Source organism: Mustela putorius, unplaced genomic scaffold (genome assembly GCF_011764305.1).
Source record: "Mustela putorius furo isolate JIRA1106 unplaced genomic scaffold, ASM1176430v1.1 tig00000139_pilon_pilon_pilon, whole genome shotgun sequence".
NCBI classification, from domain to species: domain Eukaryota; kingdom Metazoa; phylum Chordata; class Mammalia; order Carnivora; family Mustelidae; genus Mustela; species Mustela putorius.
The window spans coordinates 10553900-10577741 of NW_025421293.1; the positions used below are offsets into that span (position 1 = coordinate 10553900).

A 23842-nucleotide genomic window follows, 5' to 3' on the forward strand; every position below is an offset into this window, starting at 1 on the left:
ACCAGAATTTATAGGATGCAGCTAACATGGTTCTAAGAAAGAAGTCCATAGCAATAAACACCTACATTAAGAAACAAGAAAGAGGGGCACCTGGGTGGTTCAGTGGGTTAAAGCCTCTGCTATTGGCTCCGGTCATGATCCTAGGGTCCTGGGATCGAGCCCCACATCAGGCTGTCTGCTCAGCAGGGAGCCTGCTTCCTCCTCCTCTCTCTCTCTCTGCCTATTTGTGATCTCTATCAGTCGAATAAATAAAATCTTAAAAAAAAAAAAAGAAACAAGAAAGAATTCAAATAAACTAACCTGACTCTGCCGTGGGGAACTAGAAAAAGAAACTAGATCCAAAGTTGCAGAAGGATGGAAATAATAAAGATGAGAGCAGAAATTCACAAAATAGAGAACAGGAAAATAGAAAATATTAACAAAACTCACAATCGATTCTCTGAAAAAAAAAATCGACACCTTTAGCTAGACTAACCAAGGAAAAAACAGAGAGGACCCAAATCAACAATACTACAAATCAAAACAAACATGAGTAATACCACAGAAATATAAAGATTATAAGAGGCTACTAGGAACAATTATACACCAACAAACTGAATAAACTAGAAGAAATGGAGAAATTCTTAGGAATATACAATGTACCAAGACTGAATCAAGAAGAACTAGAAAATCTGAACAGACCAATTATTAGTAAGGTTGAATTAGCAGCCAAAAATCTCCCAGCAAAGAAAAGCCCAAGACCAGAGTTTCACTGTTGAACTTTAGCAAACATTTGGAAAAAAATTAATGCAAATCCTTCTCTCTTCCCAAAAACTGAAGAGGAGATAACACTCCCAAACTCATTTTATGAGGTCAGAATTACACTTCTCCCAAAGACAGAAAAGGACACTACCAGAAAACTACAGGCCAGTATCCCTTTTGAATATAGGAGCAACAATATTTGATAAAGTACTAGCACACTAAATTCAGCATATTAAAGGGATCATTTACTTACCATGGTCGACTGGGATTTATTCATCCCTGGGAGGCAAAGATGGTTCAACATATGCAAATCAATCAATGTGATAAATCACATTAATAGAATCAAAGAAAAAATTATATGATCATCTCTGAACTCAGAAAAGACATTTGACAAAATTCAATATTCATTCATGATAAAAAAAAATCTTAATAAATTAGGTATAGAAGAAACATACCTCAATATGGTAAAGGCTATATATAGGGTACCTGGGTGGCCAGGTTGGCTGGTGGCTGACTTAACCTCAGGTCATGATCTCAGGGTCCTGGGATCAAGCCTCGCACCCCAAGTGGGCTCCCCACTTGGCAGGGAGTCTGCTTATCACTCTTCCTCTCCCCTCTGCCCCTCCCCCTGCTTGTGCTCTCTCAAATAAATAAATAAAATATTTTCTATTTTAAAGCTATATATTTTAAGTCCTCAGCTAACATCACACTCAATAGTTAAAGACTGAAATATGTTGCTCTAAGATCAGGAACAAGAGAAGGATCCACTCTCACTTTTATTCAGCATAGTACTGGAAGATCCTAGCCAGAGCAATTAGGCAAGAAAAAGAAATTAAAAATATCATAACTGGAAAGGAAGAGGTAGAATTGTCTCTATTTACAGATGACATGATTTTATATGTAGGAAATCCTGAATACTACACCAAAAAACTCATTGGTCTAATCAATGAATCCAGGAAAGTTGCAGGATATAAAATTAGCATACAAAAATCAGTATGGTCTCTATACACTAACAATGAATTATCAGGAAAAGAAAGAAAATGATCCCATTTACAATACCATCAAAACAATAAAATACTTAGGAATAAATTTAGCCAAGAGGTAAAAGATCTCTACTCCAAGATGCAATGGAAGGAAATTGAAGACAACAAAAATAAATGGAAAGGTAACCCACATTCATGGATTGGAAAATTTAATATTGTTAAGATGTCAATACTACCAAGAACCATTTACGGATTTGATGCAATCCCTCTAAGATTCCAATGGCATTTTTAACAGGTAGAAAAAACAGCTCTAAATTTTATATGGAACCAGAGAAGACCGCAAATAGCCAAAGCAATCCTGAGAAAGAACTGAGCAGGAGGCATCTTACTTCCTGACTTGAAGCTATGCTACACAGTATAAAAAGTGTAACAGTATGGTACTGGCATAAAAACAGACACTGAGACAATGGAACAGAATCAAGAGCCCAGAAATACACCCATGTGTATAGTAAGTACTTGACAAGGAAGTCAGTAGCGGTGTTGGGAAAATTGCACATTCACATATAAAAAAAAAAGAAACTAAAGCCCTGCCTTATACCATTCACGTTAATTATCTCAAAATTGTTTAAATTTTAAATGTAAGATTAGAAACCATTAAATTGCTAGAAGAGAACAGGAAAAAAAAAAGCTCCTTGACATGGGTCTTGGCATGGATTTTTTGGATATGATGCCTAAAGAACAAGCAACACAATCAGATATAGGTGAACAGGATGACACTAGACTAAGCAAAAGAAATGAAAAAAATGAAAAGATAACAGGAACAGGAAGAAGTATTTTGCAAATCATATATCCGATAAGGGCTTCAAATCCAAAATATAAAGAACTCCTACAACTCAATAGAAAAAAAAATAAAAGTAGGCAAACCATCTGAATAGACATTTTTTTTCCAAAGAAGATAAACAAGTGGCCAATGGGTACATGAAAAAGAAGTCCTCAGCATCACTTATCATCAGGGAAATGCAAATGAAACCACAATGAGAGATGAACTCACACCTGTCAGAACGGTGAGCACTGAAGACAAGAGGTAGCAAATGCTGGCGAGGATGTGGAGAAAGGGGAGCCCTTGTGCCCTGGTGGAGGAAATGTAAATTGGTGCATTCCCTCTGGAAAACAGTATGGAGGTTCCTCAGAAAATTCAAATAGAAGAATCCTATAACCCAGCAGTTCTACTCCTGAGAACATACCGAAGGAAAGAAAAACACTGTGGAAGAGATGTGTGCCCCCCACCCCGGCCCACATTTCATTGCAACATCATCCACAGCCAAGACATGGAAACAACATAGGTGTCCAACGGATAGATGGATAAAGAAGGTATGGGATATATATACTATGGAGCTTTACTCATCTATTAAAAAGGAGGAAGCCCTGACATTTGTGACAACATGGATGGGTCTTGAGGGCATTTCGCCAAGTGAAATAAACTAGCCAGAGAAAGACAAACACTGTATGATCTTACTTATATGTAGAATTTAAAAAACCAAAATGCTCACAGAGAAGGAGACCACCCTGGGGCAAATAATACATATGTTAATTAAAAAAAAAAAAAAAGAAAGAGACCAGATTGTGGTTATCCAAGGCTGGGGTAGGGTTTTTGGATAAAGGTAGTCAAAAGGTACAAATTTCCAATAAGTAAGTTCAGGGATGTAATCGTCCGTGTGACAACTACAATTGACGCTGCCGTATGATATAGACGAAAATTTTTAAGAGTAGATCTTAAGAGTTCTCATCACAAGGAAAAAAATTTTTTTGGTTATCTATATTAGATAATGGATGTTAGCAAGGCATACTGTGGTGATCATTTCACGATATACGTATATAAGATCATTATGCTATACACCTGAGACTTGGGCTTTAAGTCACTCACATCTCAATAAAACCAGAAAAATCCAAAAACAAAGACAAAAACAACCTCAGCAAGATCATGTCTTGAAAGTGTCCTTCATCAAGCAGGTCCCAGAATTGGAAGGAGCACTGCCAGCCTAATTAGATTATTAAATATAGTTGTACAATTTTATAAACCTCTGTCATGTATAAGCAACGATATGCAAGCATTAGAGTTCAGTCATTAAAATACTCACCATTTTGAGACAAAAAATAGATTAGCCCTTTTCCTGGAGATTTAAAGTTCATTTTGGAAATTCTTTCATCACTTAGAGACTTCTTGATCTTGGGCTTTTACAGAAAAAGAAATCATAAAACAAAATGTGACTTCTGCATCATTGTGGACTAAAACCAATTTACTACGTTATAAATAATTAGAAAATTATTCATGAGACCATTCTCTTTAAGAAACTATCTTTGAGGGGTGCCTGGGTGGCTCAGTGGGTTAAAGCCTCTACTCAGGTCATGATCTCAGGGTCCTGGGATCAAGCCCCACATCGGGCTCTCTGCTCAGTAGAGAGCCTGCTTTTCCCTTTCTCTCTACCTGCCTCTCTACCTACTTGTGATCTCTGTCTGTCAAATAAATAAAATTAAAAAAAAAAAGAAACTATCTTTGACTATTTTTAACCTGCTTAAATTTTGCTATTTGTATAATTAAGGAAATGAGTAACAGTTATTGTACCCACTAAAATGCTCCTCCCCAGAAACCAAAGATTTGAAAGTCTTCCTGGGGTCGGTTGGGAAAAAGTCTACATATAGTTAACTGTGCATATGTTCCGATATTAATGGCATTTTTAACCAGATATATGCTGTTCACACCCACATTTTTTTTGCCTCCAGCTAGATCTCGCCCTTGAACCCCAGGCTTGTGTCTCCATCTATACCACACCTGGATGTCTGATCAGGCACTCTAAGCCTAATGTGTCCACAAGGAGCTCCCTAATTTTGCCCCCAAACTCCCATCCCCCCACCCCAGGCTTCCCTTCACAGTAAGTGACAACTGTATCTCCCAATCATTCAAGCCAAAAGACCTAGAATCATCTTGGCTGTGTGTTTCCCTCTCAAGCTCCACAGCCTTCAACAAACCCTCACATCATTCCAGGAGCTCCCTTTCTGATTTTTTTTTTTTTTTAAGATTTTGTGTATTTACTTGAGAGAAAAAGAGAGGAGGGGAGGGTCAGAGAGAGAAGCAGACTCCCCGCTAAGCAGGGAGCCCGATACGAACCTCGGATCTCATTTTGCTGAGATCAACCATGAGTCCTAGCCTGCTTGAAGAGGACTTGGTGCTACCGTCCTGCAGGTCCGATTCCTGGCTTGTCCCTACACTTGAACTCCTGTTCTGGATGTTCTGAGCAACGACAAACACAGAAGAGGATTTGGGTTACTGTGGAAACACACATGATTTCTGTTTTTTTAAGAATTTATTTACTGGGGCACCTGGGTAGGTCAGTGGGTTAAGTGTCCAACTCAGTTGTTTAAGTGTCCTACACTGTCTCTATCTCTCAAATAGATAAACCTTTCAAAATAAATAAAATTTTAGGGCGCCTGGGTGGCTCAGTGGGTTAAAGCCTCTGCCTTCGGCTCAGGTCATGATCCCAGAGTCCTGGGATCGAGCCCCACATCGGGCTCTCTGCTCCTCAGGGAGCCTGCTTCCTCCTCTCTCTCTGCCTGTCTCTCTGCCTACTTGTGATCTCTGTCTGTCAGATAAATAAACAAAATTTTAAAGATATTTATTTGAAAGTGCAAGAGCACAAGCAGGACAGGGGCAGAGAGAGAGGGAGAGAGGGAGAGAAGCAGACCGCCTGCTAAGCAGAGAGCCCAACACGGGGCTTGATCCCGGAACCCTGAAATCATGTCCCAAGCCCAAGTCACACACTTAACCAACTGAGCCACTCGGGCTCCCCCACACACAATTTTAATGAAATAAAATTTATAATTAAGCTACACATAAATCATACTGTGTGATGACTTTCGACATGTCTACACCTTTGAAACAATCACCTGAATCAAGACAGCAAACATGTCCGTCGCCCCCAAGCTTCCTGTGCCCTTTGGGAACCCTCCCTCATCCTTAGGCAACCACTGGTCTGCTTTCTGTCACTACCAATTATTTGGTGCTTTCTAGAATTTCCTATAATTATACCTTTTTCTTGTCGGACTTCCATCACCAGCAGAATTCTTTTGATTCATCCCTGCTGTACCCTTGTGAACTAACCCTTGTGGAGTTATTTCCCTGCTGAGTCATCCTCCATTGTATGGATAGGATGATTTGCCCTGTTGGACATTTGGAACGACATAAGAAAAGCCAGAAGTGAACATGACCGGTTGGTTTCCGGGGATGACCCCTAGGCCGGGGCTCACACTCGGTTATGAAGGTCCATGTACTGCCATCCATGAAGTCATGGATGGATTCCTGGGGGGATACGGATTCCCCTCAGAGCAAAGCCCCGGACCGTGGCCCATGATAAGGCTCCCAGATGACCTGAAGAGGCCATCAGTCATACCCTCCACCCGGACAAGGCAGATCTGGTTGGTGGGGCAGACTGTGAGGCCAAGTGGAACGTGAAGCTCTGAGCCTGAGACACATCAAGGGGTTTGTGGGAAGAGTCACTCTGTACACAGCAGTGACCTTGTATGGGCAGGTCCCAGCTGCAAGGTTCCATTGGCCCCCAAGACTTTCCCTGTGGCTGCAAATGCGATGTGGCTCCAAAATAACTCCAAGCCGACTTAACCTGAAGCCCCCACCCAAAACTAGCTTGTATCAATTTGCTCCAGCAGCCGATCCTTCAGTAGGGTGGCCGGCTCTGCCCCCGCTCCACCGCGGTCCTGTGGCGGAGCCTCGTGTCCAGCAGCCCCTCGTGTCCTCTGAGCCGGACCCATCCTAAGAGAACCAGCGAGCGTCTCATGTACAATCAGGAGCTGTTTCTTAGCATCTCCCTTCTGGAATGGGCTCTCTGGTCTTGTAAACACTAGATCAGGTAATGAAACATTTCCACAATAAATTATCTCATGTTCTAAGCCTCCTGGTCCACCCAACACGTTGGCGGGACTCTGACCGTCATTAGGATACCTCTGCTACTGTGGCTCGGAGTCGATGCCCTTGGTCATGACCAAGGACCTAACTTAAGGAAAAGACAATACACCTTTTCACACTGTGAAAAAAAGTCTGAAATTATTTCCCAAAGGGTTCATAAAAGCCCAAGATAATTTTGATCTAGTTGAACCATTCCAGAATGAAACTTTTTCTTGCTCTGTAAATTCTAAGCTAACTTTACCTGATTTGTCGTGTGAGGACTTCCATGTTTGTTTCCAGACAGGTCATCATTTGGCAAATTTAAATAGGTTTTAGTCATCTGTTCAGTGACAGAGATGAGGGCGAAGCTTAAAAGAGCTTCAAAGAATTCCAGGAAAACCAGCTGAAACGTAAGGAAACATAAAGGGTCTTATTTATTCTGACACACCATTAGGTGGACCAGCACTTCAACTGGCTCTTGGTTTCTGTCTCCAGAGAAGACCCCCACCTCATTTAGTGCTCAAGCGTCCTGAGCACACACCAATTTGCAACAAAAACTACAACATTTAAAAGATTATGGACACAGGGAGACGATGGCCGCCTACGAGCCAGAGGGAGAGGCCTGGAGCACAGCCTTTCCCACGGCCCCGGGAGAAACCAGCTCTACTTTATTTCTCACCACTGGCTTTCAGAACAGCAGGCACCACAGTTTGATTATTTAAGCTCATTTAAGCTCCCCCCAGAAATGGCAGAGTGGGCCACAGCGAGTCCAAATGATCGGAGATAGGAGCGTGACATGTATGTTCCGGGGACAGGGCAGACAGAGGTAGGTGTGACTCGGTGGTCAGTCAAGGACTCAGAGAGGTGGCATCATCCGTGTCATGAGGGCCTGTGCTCCCAGTGAGATGGGAAGCCTGGGGGGTGTGGGCAGGGGAGTGACGTGACCCGGCCGCTGCCCTGGGAAGGAGGAGGAGAAGGGGTGCATTAGGAACGTGAGTGGGCAGCTTTCCAAGTGACGGTTGGCCTGGGCAGAGGCAGTGCAAGTGGTGGGAGGAACCACCTTCTAGAAATGCTCTGGAGGTGGAGCCAACAGGATCTCCTGAAGATCTGAATGTGGGGTATGACAGAGAGGAGTCGCTCAGACAGGGACGGGGCCTGGCAACCAAAGGCTGGGGTGCTGTCCCCCACTCCACACACGGGGGGCTGAGGTGCGCAGGCAGGGGACGGAAGTCCCAAAGGTGGGACATTCTGGGCTGCTAGAAGCCCTAGGGGCTGGAGAGCGTGATTCAGGATGGAGACACAAACGCTGGCCTCGTCCTCAGAACGGTGGCAGTTAAGTTTATGAGATGAGGGGTGAGCACAGCTAGAGAAGGGGACCCTGGTGTGAGTCTAGGACACTTGGACAGGACGGGTGTGGCAAGAAGTCGGACAGGCACCGGCGGTGAGGGAAATGGAAGACCAGGGACACAGAGAGAAGAACGTGTCTGAGGGGGCAGGGACAGCATTTCAGGCACCAAGGCAGGGCCCCCTGGGTGGGTGTCACCACGGGGGTCACTGGGGACCTGAACGCAAACAGCGTTAGCCGTTTAGCCATCTTTAGGACCTGTCCAGAAGAAGCAAGGGCATGGGGACAAAGAGTGGACTCGTGGCCGCAGGGCCCGGGGGAGGGGACATCGGGAGGAAGAGCGCATCCTGAAAACAGGGATCGACTAGTCGCCCCACTTCCACGTACAGAAGAAAAGACCGAGCCTGGAGTGGCCCACTTGCCCAGAGCCCCTCGGCAAAGAGTGCGGGAAAGCAAAGACACTTAGACTCATTCACTGGAGGGGATCAGTGAGTGTCTCTGACAGGTGCAGGACGGGTGAGCCTGGGAGACATACGCATGTATTAACTTGCTCCATGATCCAAGAACTAGCATCGTACACTTGACCCTTGAACGAGGCGGGTGTGAACTGCGGGGGGCCCATGATGTATAGGTTTTAATCCACACGTGGATTAAAGCGTGTTTTCCTTATGATGTTCTTAATGTTTTCTTTTCTTTAGGTCACTTTACTATAAGAAAACAGCATGAAATACAAAATGTGTGTTAATCGCCTATTCGTGTTATTGGCAGGGCTTTCGGTCCACACCAGGCTATGAGTAGTGAAGTACTGGGGGGTCAAAGTTATACCTGAACTTCTGACTGTGGGGGGGTGTCGGCGTCCCTAACCCTTGCGTCGTTCGAGGGTCAACTGTCGTTTTATATTCTTTTGACTTCACTCATTATTTCCTGACGTCTGAAATATTCTTTTTTATATTAACTCTAGTTTTCTCATGCGATCAAGGAGATAGAGCCGTATAGACAAACACGGGTACATGCACGTGTGTGTACACACACACACAGGCATACACATAGTTACGTACTCGGGTTAGAAGGCTTTTTGGTCACATCTTGGTTCTCAGTATCCAAAGCAAAACAGCCTAAATTGCATCTGCATTATTTGTGACGTCGCTTTACAAACCTCGGGTTCGAAGTTGCTGTCAACGCCGTCATGTATGAAAGGATTATCCTCTGCGATGACTTCCACAAACTTGGTTGCTGTTAATTCTTTATTTATCATTTTAAAATCCTGCAAAGAAATAACCAATTAAACCAAAATGGCCTATAACTACAAATCGTTATATTTTTAAAAAGGTTATTTTAATTTATTTGAGAGAGAGAGAGCACAAGCAGGGGGAGCAGGAGAGGGAGAAGCAGGCTCCCCACTGAGCAGGGAGCCCAACTCGGGACTCGATCCCAGGACCCTGAGATCATGACCTGAGCCGAAGGCAGACGCTTAACTGACTGAGTCACCCAGGTACTGCTAAACAGCTACATAGTTTTAATGTTTAATTTATACCCATGTAACACTATACATAGATGTTCTAGAAATGGGTGTCTTTGAAACTGATCCTTTTGAAAAACATTCTAGATTAACAATACTATTTACCCCTCTAGACCTTCCCCGGTCCCTCTAAAAAGAAAAGTGCCTTTAGAGGCATAAACACAGGACAGAGGGGTTGGGAGAGTGGGTGATCCAGATGTGAGATACCTCCCAGCTGCACAGGTGGGGAAACACTGAACTGGGGGACTCAGGAAATCAGGAGGCTGTCGACACTCAAGAAGGAGGCCCCCAAAAGTAACACTCCAGGGAGGGCTGAACACAGGAACACTCGCTGAGAAGACCCTGCCCGCATCAGAGCTGCAAACAGAAGCTTTGCGCTCAGAGATAATGAACCAGAGAGCATCTGGCCCAGGACACGCAGTCTCCCCTACTTTAGTGCTGCTGAAAACAAGGGCTGGCCAGGGGCCGGCTCCAAGCTGACCCGCCCTCCTAAGCACCATGCAAACCAGGCTTTATGTGTTCTAACCTAAGGATCATGCCGACTCCACGTGAACCCGCTGGCCCATCTCAACATCCCTAACCAGGAACATTCCTGAGGTGACGCAATGGAATTACACAGAACCACCTGTGTCTTTGACAGGGGAAGAAACCCAGAATCCCAACAAGCCTCTAACTGTACCGCGTTAGTGGAGACACGGGGGAGAGAACATGGTAATGAACTCTGGGAAGATGCCGCCAGCTGGGACCGGAAGTCTGAGCCATCTAGGGGGACGGATGACCTCATCACTTCAATCAGAGGCCGTGAAGAAAAGGGGGAAGTGAGCAAATAAACAGCTGTACAAAACTCACACATTGCTAACAAGCTCTTTTCCTGTAGTAGACACTAGGTGACAGTCTGTTTTCTGTACACATCCGACACTGTTAAGGCTTTTTATTTTTTTTAATTTTTTTTTAAAAGATTTACTTATTTATTTATTTATTTGAGAGAGAGAGACAGTGAGAGAGAGCATGAGCGAGAAGGTCAGAGGGAGAAGCAGACTCCCCATGGAGCTGGGAGCCCGATGTGGGATTCGATCCTGCGATTCCGGGATCATGACCTGAGCCGAAGGCAGTCGTCCAACCAACTGAGCCACCCAGGCATCCCTGTTAAGGCTTTTTAAAAGCACTCTATTCCCTATTAGTATTCCAACTCTTCTCATTTTCTTATTTATATACCCACGGGTGTAAGTCAAAACAAAAACCACCAATAGTTAGTACAAGAATATTGGGTGAAGGGACACTTGGGTGGCTCAGTTGTTAAGCATCTGCCTTCGGCTCAGGTCATGATCCCAGGGTCTTGGGATCGAGCCCCGCATCAGGCTCCCTGCTCAGCGGGAAGCCTGCTTCTCCCTCTCCCACTCCTGCTGCTTGTGTTCCCTCTCTTGTGCTCTCTGTCAAATAAAATCTTTTTTTTTAAAAGATTTTATTTATTTATTTGACAGAGAGAGATTACAAGTAGGCAGAGAGAGGAGGAAGCAGGCTCCCTGCTGAGCAGAGAGCCCGATGCGGGACTCGATCCCAGGACCCTGAGATCATGACCTGAGCCGAAGGCAGCGGCCTAACCCACTAAGCCACCCAGGCGCCCAAATAAAATCTTTTTTAAAAAAGAATATTGTATGAACTAGATGTCCTGCTTTATAAACTAATAACTTCTTTAAATTACTTTTTCATCAACGATCATTTTTTTAGATGACATTCCCTTACCTCCCCACCCTGTCTTCTCTTCCATGGCAAGGTCTGCATCCTCAAAGGCACTGGGGCTGCCCATGCCCCTCCCTCACTGGCACACGGAGCCAGTGCTCCCTCTGCCTCAGGTCTGTCGAAGATCCTTGGAATGACTCGCTTCTGCCCAAAGAGGCTCAACAAACATTCAGTGGCTATGAAAATCCATCAAGGATATTCACCTCATCATTTGGGTACCAGAGCCGGAATATCTCTTTAATGAAAACCCAAACGCCAGGGCGTCTCTGGGTGGCTCGGTCAGTTAAGCGTCTGACTCTTGATTTCAGCTCAGATCATGATCTCAGGGTCACGAGATCGAGCCTTGAGTCAGGCTCCATCCTGGGCAAAGAAATCAGCTGAGATTTGTTCTCTCCCTCTCCCTCTGCTTCTCCCCTCCCAACGCATGAGCACATGCTCTCCCTCAAAAAGGAAAAAAAAAAAAAAAAGCCAAAATTCTTATTACTATAAAACCAGTCTCGGTCATAAGTGGTTACTTTCAACATCCAGAGGAAGTGTCGCATCTTCATGGAGGGCTCGTGGGGAGGAGCTGCGTGTGGTCTGCAGTGAACTGTGTAGATTTCCCAGCACTTGTCGATGTAGGTCATGGAATAGAGCGTCTGCTGCTGCCCGCTGAATAAGCTGCCTAAAGACACGAGGGAAAGATAAACAACCAAAAACTGATTACACAGCTACATGTTGGAGGGTAAAAAATTGAAAATAAATATAACGCTGTTGGTTTTATATTTACCTTTTACACGGCAGGCATTCGGGTGAATGTTCTCAGTCATCAGTTTGGTAAAACACAGAAAGAGCGATGGGCTTCTGTTTCTGTCGAGACAGAGCTAGTCACCCCTCTGTCCGGGAGGTAGAACCTAACTGTCCTCTCCCTGAGTGTGGAGTGGACTTAGCAGTTTGCTTCGAACGAGAGCACAGAAAGGGAGAAAGAGTGTGTTTACGGTCGAGAATTCTGGCTGCCACCACTTTAACCGAGCGATCAGGGTTGGGATCACCGGCAATAAGACAGTCCGATGTCACGTACCCCTGATCGGATATGATGCCAAGGGCCGTTTGCCTCCATGGTATTCTTCCCCCAAACCCAAGCCTCAGCGCAATGATGAAAACACATCAGCAAATCAAAGTCAAGGGACATTTCACAAAATAAGTGACCGACGGTCTTCCAAAGTGTCAAGGTCATGAAAGACAAAATCCAAGAAACTATCACAGGTTGTAGGGACTCAGGAGGTAGGACAACAAAATGCAAAGAACAAGGAACATGGAAGGGACATCAGTGGGAAAATTTAGGAAACCCTAGTGAAGTCTATGATTTCGCTAACAGTATTACACCAACGTTCATTTCTTCACTTTGATAAGTGCACCATGGTTGCGTAAGATTGCTAAGGAAGCTGAGGGACAGGTGTCTAGGAATCACCATACTAACATGGCAACACGTCCATAAAACTAAATTTATTTCAAAATTTAAAAGTTTTTTTTTCCAAGATGTAGTATCCATTTTTCTGAGAAAGACAGGAAATTCTGCCCTAAGGAAAGGTTGGTATTGGGGCGCCTGGGTGGCTCAGTCGTTAAGCATCTGCCTTCCGCTCAGGTCATGATCCCGGGGTCCTGGGATGCGGCAGCAGGGCTCGGCAGGAAGCCTGCTTCTCCCTCTGTCACTTCCCCTGCTTGTGTTCCCTCTCTAGGAGATAAATAAAATCTTTAAAAAAAAAAAAAAAAGGAAGAGTTGGTGTTGACCATTTCTGATTAAAACTCTAGGAACAGTATTCAGGATGGAAACATGACTCCTATCTGAGGGGTCTTCCAAATTCTAATCTGGTATCTCATGGTTTTGTGGTTAATATTTATAAAACCCTTTTGTTTCTGGCCCTTCGTTTCTGAAGTATGTAAAGTGATACCGCACATCGAAGAAAAGCAGAAAAGTTACTGCGCCACCCTCTCAGCGCTCTGGAAGCAGTACTTACTGGTATTCTTTGTGGTGGATGTGGTAAGCCAACTGTAGGAGATAATTCAGAAATGTTCTCAAAAGTATTGTTGTAAATGGAGAATGGATTTCTTCCACTGGAATGTCATTGTTGGCTGAAATAAAGAAAATTGGAAAGGATGCTTAGTATTTTTTAATTGAGGTATCATTGACATATAATGTTGTATTAGTTTCAGGTGTGCGGTATGATTCACTCTACGTTACAAAATAACCACCACAATAAGTCTTGTTGACATCATTCACCTACACAGTTATAAAAATTTCTCGTTCATTCTTGAGGACTTTTAAGATTTACCCTCTTAGAAACATTCATATATAATACCATGTTTTGAACATACCATGATTTTATTCTTCTTAAAAAAAAAAAATTTAGGGGCACCTGGGTGGCTCAGTGGATTAATCCTCTGCCTTCAGCTCAGGTCATGATCTCAGGGTCCTGAGATCAACCCTGCATTGGGCTCTCTGCTCTGCGGGGAGCCTGATTTCTCCTCTCTCTCTCTGCCTGCCTCTCTGCCTACTTGTGATCTCTGGCAAATAAATACATAAAATCTAAAAACAAAAAAATTTAAATTCAATTAACATAGAATGTATTTCTAGTTTCAGATCAAGATTTTATTCCTGATGCCTGGTGTTTTTTAAAACCTATTTTATTTGTTCCTGGTATACAATTCAAAGAACTGAGTATGAGTATCTTTTTTTCCTAGCGAGTACTGTGAACAGCATATACACATCCACCTAAAACATAGGTACTGCTCGAAAAATCGCGATCTGGTCAGTTTTCAAGAAACTTATAAGATACCTTGTGCCAGTGTTTTTCTGGGTGGTTTGAGCCTCATCTGACTAATGATTCTAATTCTAAATGGATTCTAAGTCTTTGTCAAGCACTTAAATTTCAGGGAAATAGGTATTAGTTCTAATATTCTGTGGTTCAAATAGATAATTTGAAGTTTTCAATGCCTGCTTCCCAGAATTTAGCTGAAAGAAGGAAAACTTTCAATACTATTAAGTTTATTGCATGAACTTTCGCTTTTGAAATCAAGCCCAAGCCCAAGCCCAAGACGACCTCAAGTGTTTTCGCAGCTGCGCCAAGCCCTCCCCGATCCTCTCTGCTTCTGATCTCACAGTGTTGGCAGGTTTGATAGATCAGGGGCAGGCAAACTTCTCCATCGAGAGCCAGCAGCACATATTTTAGGCTTTGTAGGCCACACAGTCTCTGTCACAACCCCTCTGGTTGTTCTGGTATCACAGGGCAAAAACAGCCGCAGACCATGCATGAGAAAATGGGCATGGCTGTGTTCCAATAAAACTTTATTTATAAGAACAGACAGGGGACTGGATTCGGCCCACAGGCCCCGCTGCAGGCGGTCTTTTACTGCTGCCGTAATTTCACGAGATCGTCTCAAATACATTTTAAGTAACTTGAGAAGACCCCCGTGTGTTGATTTCTGGAAGGTCTCGCAGCATTTGCCTTCCTCCCCCGTCTCCCCGTTTCTTGACTGGTTTCGTAGTGACATGATGTCATGCTATTCTTTGAACCAAAAGATGTTGGGGCGCCTGGCTGGCTCAGTCGGTTAAGTATCTGCCTTTGGCTCAGGTCATGATCTCAGGGTCTGCTTCTCCCACTCCTTCTGCCCCTCCCCCCCCTGCTCACGCACGCTCTCTTGCTCGCTCTCTCTCTCAAATAAATAAATCTTAAAAAAAATAATAACCAAAAAGACACAAAGGACCTAGAATACTCACTACTTAATACTCTGTCCATATCAGCAAGAGTTATCTTATGGTGGTGAAATTTGCAGTCTTTGAGAAACCTCCAGAAGTGAAGCTTTGTCATCAGGAAAGTGTTATCCAGAGAGCGATCACACCCTAGGCTGCTGTAAAAGCTATAAATTCTTCTCAATTCTGTAATATTTCTTAAGACAGCATATTCTACCTACAAAGAGAAAACCATGCATGTCTTAGTCTTGCCTAATAAGAACAAAAGTAAAAGAAACAACGCCTGTTTTGTAAATTTAATGAGATAACACGTATGACATAGTAACATTTACCTTTTATCGCTGTATGAGCTCAACAAATGTCATATTCCCCCCACTCAACCCCAGGCCAATAAAATGCATTTCTCATTAAAGTAAACACTGAAAAATTTGCTGTTACCAAAAAAAAAAAAAGCTGTTATCAGTACAATGAAATTGCTTTCATACTGCTATGTGATAGCATCCTGTTTGAATGAGCAGCAATAAAACCCTCTTGTCTACAGATCAGTATCTTTCATGAAGATAGGCATAAAAATCCTCAACAAAATAGGAGTATATGAAATCTAGCAATACCTAAAATTCTTTTTTTTTTTTTAAGATTTTATTTATTTATTTGACAGAGAGAGATCACAAGTAGGCAGAGAGGCAGGCAGAGAGAGAGGAGGAAGCAGGATCCCTGTGGAGCAGAGAGCCTGATGTGGGGCTCCATCCCAGGACTCTAGGATCATGACCTGAGTCGAAGGCAGAGGCTTTAACCCACTGAGCCACCCAGGCGCCCCAGTACCTAAAATTCTATGCCACACCGAGCGGTGCTTATCTTGGGACTGCAAGGCTGGTTGTTTGTTTGTTTAATAGACTCTGTGCCCAGTGTGGAGCCCGAAGTGGGGCTCCAACTCACAACCATGAGATCAAGACCAGAGCTGAGATCATGAGTCAGACACTTAACTGACTGACACGCCCCGGGCTTGGTTGATTTTAAAAACATACAACTAACATCAGACTTCCTGCTGTCTGAAATAGACGATACTCACACTCGTAATTAACCTTCCTCTCCATCCCCAGTCACCTTCTATAATTCTCCCCAACCTGATGTGACCCTGACCTTCCCATACGTGCAACCCTACAGCCTATGCAGTGTCCTGTTCTCCAAGACCACTTACCCTGTATCTCGCCCTCCCAAGTGAATTATTCAGGAAATGTGACCTACGCTGTCTGGGGATCCCCAAGGAGATGGAGAAGTCCCCCCTTGGGCAGTTGCGTCAGGCATCTGTCCCTCCCAGCAGTAACTCCTACTTTCTAAAATTCAATCCGGTTGGATAAACATGCCAAAGCTGCCTTATCTAAAGCCTTGTTCTAGAGTAGAATGCAGGATTTTCTTCATGAAGCTTTAAACCTGGTAAAGATACCATAAGGAAATACCACTGGTGGAACAGAGCCGCTGAGGAGGGACAGGTGGGTTCCAAGGAGGAACTTCTCTGGAGGACACTGTACTTGAACTCCACCTCGGAGCACAGAACAAATCACTTCACAGTCAGCAGGCCTCCCAGTGGAGGCTGGGAAGGGGTCGGGGGAGGGCAAAGAGGTTGAGGTGTCCAGGAATGCCAGGAGGGCAGCCTGCCCTGGAGAAAGGCTGTCCCTGTGCTCCGCCCCATCTCCCTCCTGGGCAAAGTGGGACAGTCACAGTTCTGCCCATAGGCTGTGGGAGGATTTAGCAAAATAAAGGCGTTTGGAAACATGCCCAGAGCAAAGGGCTTTCTGCTGATGTGCTGGCCATTATCCTAGGAGAGGAAGAGGGGACTGCTAGGGGCAGGTTGGCGAGGCAGGTTGCTGTCCCTCCTTGGAGGTCCTGAATACACACAGCTACCAGCAGCATGGAACAGTATGGAGCTAGACAGCCAATAGAGCTTTCCAGAACCTTCCAAAGTCTGGAGATCATGAAGGACCATGGAAGGTGAAGGCTCCATCACAGACAGAGGAAGTTAGATGTGACCGCCACAGGCAGCGTGGGGTCCTGGGTAGGATCTTGGGACACAAAAAGGGACATTGTGAGGAAAAGTGAAATTCAAGTGAAGTCCACAACTTCATTTCAGTGTGGCAGCAAGGCCCGGGGCTTGGCTTTGGGGCCCTGTTCAGTGGCCATGGGAGATGCTCACATGTGGAGAAGCCTGTGACAGGGACAAATCCAGGCTCCAGCAGCTCTTCTGAGAGTCTGAAGTCCTCACGAAAGGTTAGAAAAAAATGGAAGTTTCTCTACCTAGATTGTAATATTGTCCATATTATGAAATACCAGGTAGTCATGGAACACGTTTAGAGGTGTTTCCAAAGTGTCAAGTTACAGGACTTTTTTTTGACTTTCGAGATCCTAGTTCTACAATGTTCGAATTTTCTTTAAAGAGCATGTGCTGGGCGCCTGGGTGGCTCAGCAGGTTAGGCGACCTCCTTTGGCTCAGGTCATGATCCTGGAGTTCCAGGATCAAGTCCCACATCAGGCTCCCCAGCTCCATGGCGAGTCTGCTTCTCCCTCTGACCTTCTCCCCTCTCATGCTCTCTCTCTCTCTCTCTCAAATAAATAAATTAATTAAATCTTTAAAAATAAATAAATAAAGAGCATGTGCTACGTTTGTAATTATAAAACAGTCAAGATATATATTTTTAAATTCACAGGTTTTTTTTGAAGACCTACCTGTTTTGACGTGGAAAGTGAATGATACATAAGTATACAGGGAGGGAGAGGAGGAAGAAGAAACTGTAAGAATATCCCTCCTTCTTGAGTGAATCCATGCATGCTTATTTATTCACCTAAAAATTATATTATAGGAAACTACCTAATGGCACTGAAGAGCTATGATTCAATACACAAAAACAAGAGATTATATGAGCAGAATACTCCAATTCTAATTACGTTTGCCCAAAACAAAACCGGAAAGATGGTCACCAGATTTTGTCCGGGTGGAGATTCTCTTCTACTTTTTCTTATGTGCATTTTTTTAAATTTCCTACAAGTATTGTGCATTAGTCTCCTAACTAGAGAAAGTCATGATAGGTTTGGTTTGTTTTGTTCTTTAACAAGAATCTGGCAGCAGATCAAGTGAGCCAACCCCAGGAGCCCGAATTACATCGTTGGCCAGAAGAAGAGAGGAGAATGGGGCGGGGGGTGAAGAGTCATGTCTTTTGAGACCCACAGGAACTGGGGCCAGAGGAGACGGGATAGCAGGAGAGCAAAGGGGTGCCTGCCTTGCACTTTTGAGGTACCGATGGTTCTCCTGTTGCAAGCCACGCCATTAACAATGCTTTTACAGAAAAATCCAGCAAGCCCCAGTCAAAGCAGGGATCACGATACTAACGTGTAATTTCGTGGATGTTATTTTCCACTTGTTAATCAGATGAAGTCAGGTACACATAATTTTCTCTGTCTTTAAGCTTTTCTAGACTTGTACTGATTTCTAGGAGCTTGAAGTTCTTTGGAATCCCAGCAGCCCATAATAATGCACACCAGAATTAAGGTCCTATGGTTGGGGTGGCCACAGCCTTGGCCTTGAGACCAAGCTGGGGGTGAGGGTAACTTGCATGTAATTAATTCACCAAGTCTCTCTATCTGGGCTTCTGTTTTCTCACAAAGCATGTTCCCTAGGGTTTCCTTGCAAATTAAATGAAATGGCACACAAAGCATCGATGGGGCTCCTAGAAGACATTCAACACAGGACAGCCCCCCTCGGCTGTATTTTCCCAAGCCTGGGGAGACTCTTAATATTCAAGCCTAAAATACAAACATATAAAAATATGAAAGGTTTTTACCTGCTTCTTTTCCTCCGCTTGATCTTTCTCAGGATACATACTCAGCAGCAAACTGAGATTTAGCTCAATGCTTGACCCTAATACAGAATTGCTTTCACTGCCGTCAAGCTTCCTGATAATCTCTAGCAAATAAAGGCAAATAGAAGGGATGGTGGTGAAAAGCAATGTTAAAAGTCATCAATGTGGGGGCGCCTGGGTGGCTCAGCAGGTTAAAGCCTCTGCCTTCAGCCCAGGTCATGATCCCAGGGTCCTGGGATCGAGCCCCGCATCGGGCTCTCTGCTCAGTGCAGAGCCTGCTTCTCTCTCTCTCTCTCTTTCTCTGCCTGCCTCTCTGCCTACTTGTGTTCTCTGTCAAATAAATAAATAAAATCTTTAAAAAAAAAAAGTCATCAATGTGACCATTTCAACTAGTAAATTAAAGTGCTTTGGAGAAAAGAAAAGAAAATGCTTTTGGAAGATAAAAAAAAATTTTTTTTTCCAGTGTTATGTGGAAATGATTTTCCACCCAAGTGGGAAATAAGAGTATTTAAAAAACCTCCTAAGAAAGTAGTCCTCCCCACCACCCCTCCCCAGGAAAATTCTGTTTCCTGAAGTAGTCTTTGTATTTTGATGAGCAGATTCCACTGATAAGAGAAGTTAATTTGCATACACCTGCCAGGAGCCCACCCCCTTACCAGCACTGAGGGAGGATGCAGGGTGCCAGTTCTTGAAGGACAGGTCTGAAGACAGGTCCAGGTGACTTAAGAACTCAACTTCGAGATTTGGAAACTCCACTATGTGGTCATTGGAAAACAAGCCATTATACACACGCCCATTCTTAAAAGTTAATCGGCCCTGCAGACAAAAAGATGCACAGTTCAGGAAATCCACTGATAATCTACTTCTGTACCATTTTCGAGGGTTTGGAGGTTTTTGTTTGTTTTTAAGACATGCACTTAGCACTTAGGCTCCTAGAGTCTCCAGCCACTGTGTTAAATCCTCTCTCTTCTTCCTCCTCCTCCTCTATCTGCTCCACAGCCTCTCCCCAGCTACCCCCAGATAACAGAAGGTGCCTTGTTAAACTATACCAGTGACCGGCAGAGTGCCCATCCCCAAATAGGGGCTCTATTGGATTGTCCAACACAAGCCAAGAGTCAGTCTGATGGAGAGGTAAGGAGATGATCCAAGTCATTTGTGGGAAGCTTCTCAGAAAAGAGTTTCTTCTCTCCTTCTACTTAGTGTGGTATGTGGATGTGAAGCCTGGAACCACAGCATCCATTTTGTGGTCATGAGGGAGGAGCAGCAGAGGGGTGAAGCTGACATCATGGTAAGAGACATCCTGGGTAGATGGAAGAAAACTCCTGACATCACGGAGTTGCTGAATCAAACCCACTTGTTCTTTCACAGTTTTGTCTGATTAAGCTAGATTTTTCCGTTCCTTGTGACCAAAATCACCTAACACAGACATGTATGTACATAACATAAACTAAGTAAATAACTTCTAAATATACAGGACACAGATGATATGTTGGAAATTATTTTATTTTATTTTATTTTATTTTTTAAAAGACTTTATTTATTTATTTGACAGACAGGGATCACAAGTAGGCAAAGAGGCAGGCAGAGGGAGGAGGAAGCAGGCCCTCTGCTGAGCAGAAAGCCCAACTTGGGGCTTGATCCCAGGACCCTGGGATCAGGACCCAAGCTGAAGGCAGGGGCTTTAACCCACTGAGCCACCCAGGTGCCCCAGAAATTATTTTAAAATTCATGTAATCATCTTAACAAAACAATAAGTTATTCATGCAAAAATGGATTATGCTTTTTACCAGACAGAGAATGACATGCCTTTTAATGGCATTTCATTTGCTTTATAAAATCTATAAAATGTGTTCTTCACACGTCTGCACTCACCATGCCATGTTTTTTGTTGGAGACCCATTCTCCCTCATAAACAGCTCCACTGGCATAGTAGAACTTTCCATGGCCATGACGATATCCATCTACAAACTCTCCTACATATTCATTTCTCAAAGGGTATTGGGAGTTGGGGATTCTCTTCAGAAACCAGGAGTACGTTCCAAAGCCATTCTGAAAAGGAAATTGCCATGAGAAATGCTCAAAATAGTTCCTCTTTTTACCTGAATCCATTTAAAATTTGGTCAGTAGGGGCACCTGGGTGGCTCAGTGTGTCAAGCCTCTGACTCTTGATTTTGGCTCAGGTCGTGATCGTGGGGTCCAGAGACGGAGCCCAGTGTCAGGCTCTGCGTTCCACGTGGAGTCTGCTTGTCCCTCTCCCTCCCCCCACTTGTGTTTTTCTCCCTCCCCCTCTCGGTCTCAAAAATAAATAAATAAATAAATAAATAAATAAAATCTTCTAAAATTACAATAAAACTCAGTCAATAGATCAAATACAATGACACATTGGAAAGGACAAAGAACACAGATTTTAGAGTCGTACAGACTTAGGTTCAGCCTCTGTGCCATCTACTTACAACCTTTTGATCCAAGGTAAATTATTTAAAGCCCTCTGGGTTTCATCTACAAAATGAAAATAACATCTATCCTGCAGGTTGGATGTAAAGATTGAAGATCTTTACAATACAAGCTAGTGCTTAGCTTGATATTGATAAACTATTACCTTAAATTTAATTTATTTTTAACATACAAATTTATTTTTTTTCAAATGCCCTCTTCAATCCCATTTTGTAGAGGTAACCAGAATTTAAAAGTCTGAAAATTCATCCATATTTTCCCCAGGCATGTTCAATTATACGTACCAAATCAACATATTATATGGACATATAACACATATAAATACACAATTTTTTCAACAATGGGATGATTTTGTGTAGCTCTTCCTAGAACTTCTGGGTAGATGCTAAAAAGAACTGAAAACAGGGACTCAAACAAATATTTGGGCACTCACGTTCATAGAAACATTATTTGCAATAACCAGAAGGTGGAAGCAAACCAGGTGTCCATTGATGGATGAATGAATAAACAAATGGATGATATAAACATACAATGGAATATTATTCAGTCTTAAGAAGGAAGGAAATTACATACTATAAGATGCATGAACCTTGAAGACATTATGCTAAGTGAAATAAACCAGTTGCAAAAGGACAGATACTCTCTAATTCTACTTATACGAGATACCAAGATGAGTCAGATTCATAGGGACAGAAAGTAGATGGTGGGTGCTAGGGATGGAGGAAGGAGGAAAAGAGATGGGGAGTGACTGTTTGATGGGGACAGAGTCTCCATTTGGAAAGAAGAAAGAGTTGTGGAGACAGATGGTACGCACAACAGTATGAATGTACTTAATGCCCCTGAATTGGACACTTAACGTGATCAAGATGGTAAATTTTTTTATCTGTATTTTATCACAATTAAAAAATTTTTTAAAAAAAGATGGAATGGTGGGACGCCTGGGTAGCTCAGTGGGTTAAAGCCTATGCCTTTGGCTCAGGTCATGATCCCAGGGTCCTGGGATCAAGCCCCACATTGGACTCTCTGCTCATCAGGGAGCCTGCTTCCTCTTCCCTCTCTCTCTGCCTGCCTCTCTGCCTACTTGTGATCTCTGTCTGTCAAATAAAAATAAATAAATAAATAAAGATGGAATGGTTATGGGGCATCTGGTTGGTTCAGTGGGTTGAGCCTCTGCCTTCAGCTCAGGTCATGATCTCAGTGTCCTGGGATCGAGCCCCGCGTCAGGCTCTCTGTTCAGCAGGGAGCCTGCTTTCCCCTCTCTCTCTGCCTGCCTCTCTGCCTACTTGTGATCTCTCTCTCTCTGTCAAATAAATAAATAAAATCTTTAAAAAATAAAAATATGGAATGGTTATATTGATGTCAAAAAATGACTTAAGAGAAACAGAAACTATCAGAGCTAAAGAGGAGCAAGACAAGATGATAAATTATATAAATTATATATGTGACTTGTACTGTATTCCTTTTTTTTTAAGATTTATTTATTTAGGGGCACGTGGGTGGCTCAGTTGGTTAAGCATTTGCCTTCAGCTCAGGTCATGATCCCACAGTCCTGGGATCGAGCCCTGCATCAGGCTCCCTGCTTGGAGGGAAGCCTGCTTCTCCCTCTCCCACTCCCCTTGCTTGTATTCCTTCTCTTGCTGTTTCCCTCTGTCAAATAAATAAATTAAATTTTTTTAAATAAAAAAAAGGGTCAATCCACCAAGAAGATGTAACAATCTTTTTTTTTTTTTTTAAGATTTTATTTTATTTATTTGACAGAGAGAGATCACAGGTAGGTAGAGAGGCTGGCAGAGAGAGAGGGGGGGGGGGGAAGCAGGCTCCCCGCTGAGCAGAGAGCCCGATGTGGGACTCGATCCCAGGACCCTGAGATCATGACCTGAGCCGAAGGCAGCGGCTTAACCCACTGAGCCACCCAGGCACCCCAAGAAGATGTAACAATCTTAAACATGAATGCACTTAACAGAACTTAAAAATCTATAAAGCAAAAATTGATAGATTTGAAAGAAATAGATGAATCTACAATTACACTTCAACACTTCACCACTCTTATCTCAGAAACGGGTAGAAAAAAATAAACAGAAAATAAGGAATATGACCTAGAAGACCTGAGCAACACTATCAACCGACTTGATCTAATTGGCATCCACAGAACACTCCATTCAACAAAAGCAGAAAAAACACAACATTCACCAAGACAGACCATATTCTGGGCCACAAAAATAAACCACAGCATATTTAAGAGAAATGTAGTCATACAAAGTATGTTCTCTAACCACAGTGGAATTAAATAAAAAATCAGCAACAGAAAGATGGCTGGAAAAACCTCCAACTATTTGGGAACTTAACAACGTATGTCAAAACAATTTGCAGGTTAAAGAGGAAGTCACAGCAACATTAGAAAATATTTTGAACTGAACAAAAACGAAAACATATCAGAATTAGGAGGATGCAGAGAAAGCAACGTTAAGAGGAAAAAATTTAGTATTTAATGCTTATATTAGAAAAGAAGAAATGTCTCAAATCAA

General features: G+C 43.3%; 1 protein-coding gene across 4 annotated transcripts in view; it reads right to left on the minus strand.

Moving 5' to 3' along the window:
* Positions 1–23842, minus strand: part of LOC101674498 (radial spoke head 10 homolog B) — a 50763-nt gene that overhangs the window by 8195 nt on the left and 18726 nt on the right. For 3 of the 4 annotated variants that reach the window (XM_004774967.3, XM_004774966.3, XM_013047112.2), the window contains exons 8-18: positions 20736–20912; positions 19520–19679; positions 18846–18967; positions 15040–15229; positions 13280–13394; positions 12052–12131; positions 11798–11946; positions 9180–9287; positions 6941–7081; positions 4891–5013; positions 3863–3956 (exon numbers count right to left, since the gene is read on the minus strand). In XM_004774967.3, coding sequence (XP_004775024.1) covers positions 3863–3956; positions 4891–5013; positions 6941–7081; positions 9180–9287; positions 11798–11946; positions 12052–12131; positions 13280–13394; positions 15040–15229; positions 18846–18967; positions 19520–19679; positions 20736–20912 — 1459 coding nt within the window. The remainder of the gene's footprint in view (positions 1–3862; positions 3957–4890; positions 5014–6940; positions 7082–9179; positions 9288–11797; positions 11947–12051; positions 12132–13279; positions 13395–15039; positions 15230–18845; positions 18968–19519; positions 19680–20735; positions 20913–23842) is intronic. The other variant, XM_045075117.1, reaches the window with a different exon arrangement.